The sequence below is a fragment of the Apis dorsata genome, unplaced genomic scaffold, assembly GCF_000469605.1.
Source record: "Apis dorsata unplaced genomic scaffold, Apis dorsata 1.3 scaffold_198, whole genome shotgun sequence".
Classification (NCBI taxonomy): domain Eukaryota; kingdom Metazoa; phylum Arthropoda; class Insecta; order Hymenoptera; family Apidae; genus Apis; species Apis dorsata.
The window spans coordinates 604,333-604,992 of NW_006263482.1; the positions used below are offsets into that span (position 1 = coordinate 604,333).

The 660-nt window shown below is 37.7% G+C and overlaps 1 protein-coding gene across 1 annotated transcript in view; it reads right to left on the reverse strand.

Moving 5' to 3' along the window:
• Window positions 1–220: 220 nt before the first annotated feature.
• The window catches only part of LOC102678161, a 1,137-nt gene continuing 697 nt past the window's right edge, over window positions 221–660 (reverse strand). The window contains exon 2 of the mRNA XM_006614843.2: window positions 221–543. Within this exon, the coding sequence (XP_006614906.1) occupies window positions 235–543 (309 nt within the window). The 3' untranslated portion in view covers window positions 221–234. The remainder of the gene's footprint in view (window positions 544–660) is intronic.

Sequence of the window (660 nt, forward strand, 5' to 3'; positions counted from 1 at the left end):
TTAATTACAATTCGTTCATTGTTACATGACACGAGTATAAACGAACTCTTTTTTTACGACCACTTTTTTTTTTTTTTTTTTTTTTCCACTTTCAATAATCGTCAACGCACGAGAATTTTTACAACCAATTCGATCAACGATTGTGTCCGTCGATTTTGATCTTCAATTTTGATCATATGGAGGGGGAGGGGGGGAGGGGAGGGTCACTAAATATATTTCCTAGAAATGGATCGTTCACAAGTCGTCAACGTTGCAAATTGTATTCGCCAAGCTGACCGTGGGTGAGATTAGGGTGGACGAAAAATCCACCAGTTGTTTCTCCTTTCGGGAAGATTTCACGCCGGATTTCCTCGAATTTCTCCTTTTGCTTTTCAACGAGTAGAGGCTCGATTTCGTCTGATACGTGGAAGGCAAGGGTAATTTGGCGAATCTCAATGCGATGCGATTAGCACGGTTTAACTCGTTACTAGTCGGAAGATAATACTGCCTTCTGTATTTTTTCAGTATCCCATATTCCAATCCCCTTTTCAGAACTGCCTTCACCTGCAATTGTCCATTCACCGCCGAAGATCAAGCAAGTTTTCGAAGCTTAACCCGATAAAAATCGAATTAAAATTAAATATTTATATTTTAAAATTAATATATATATATATATATATA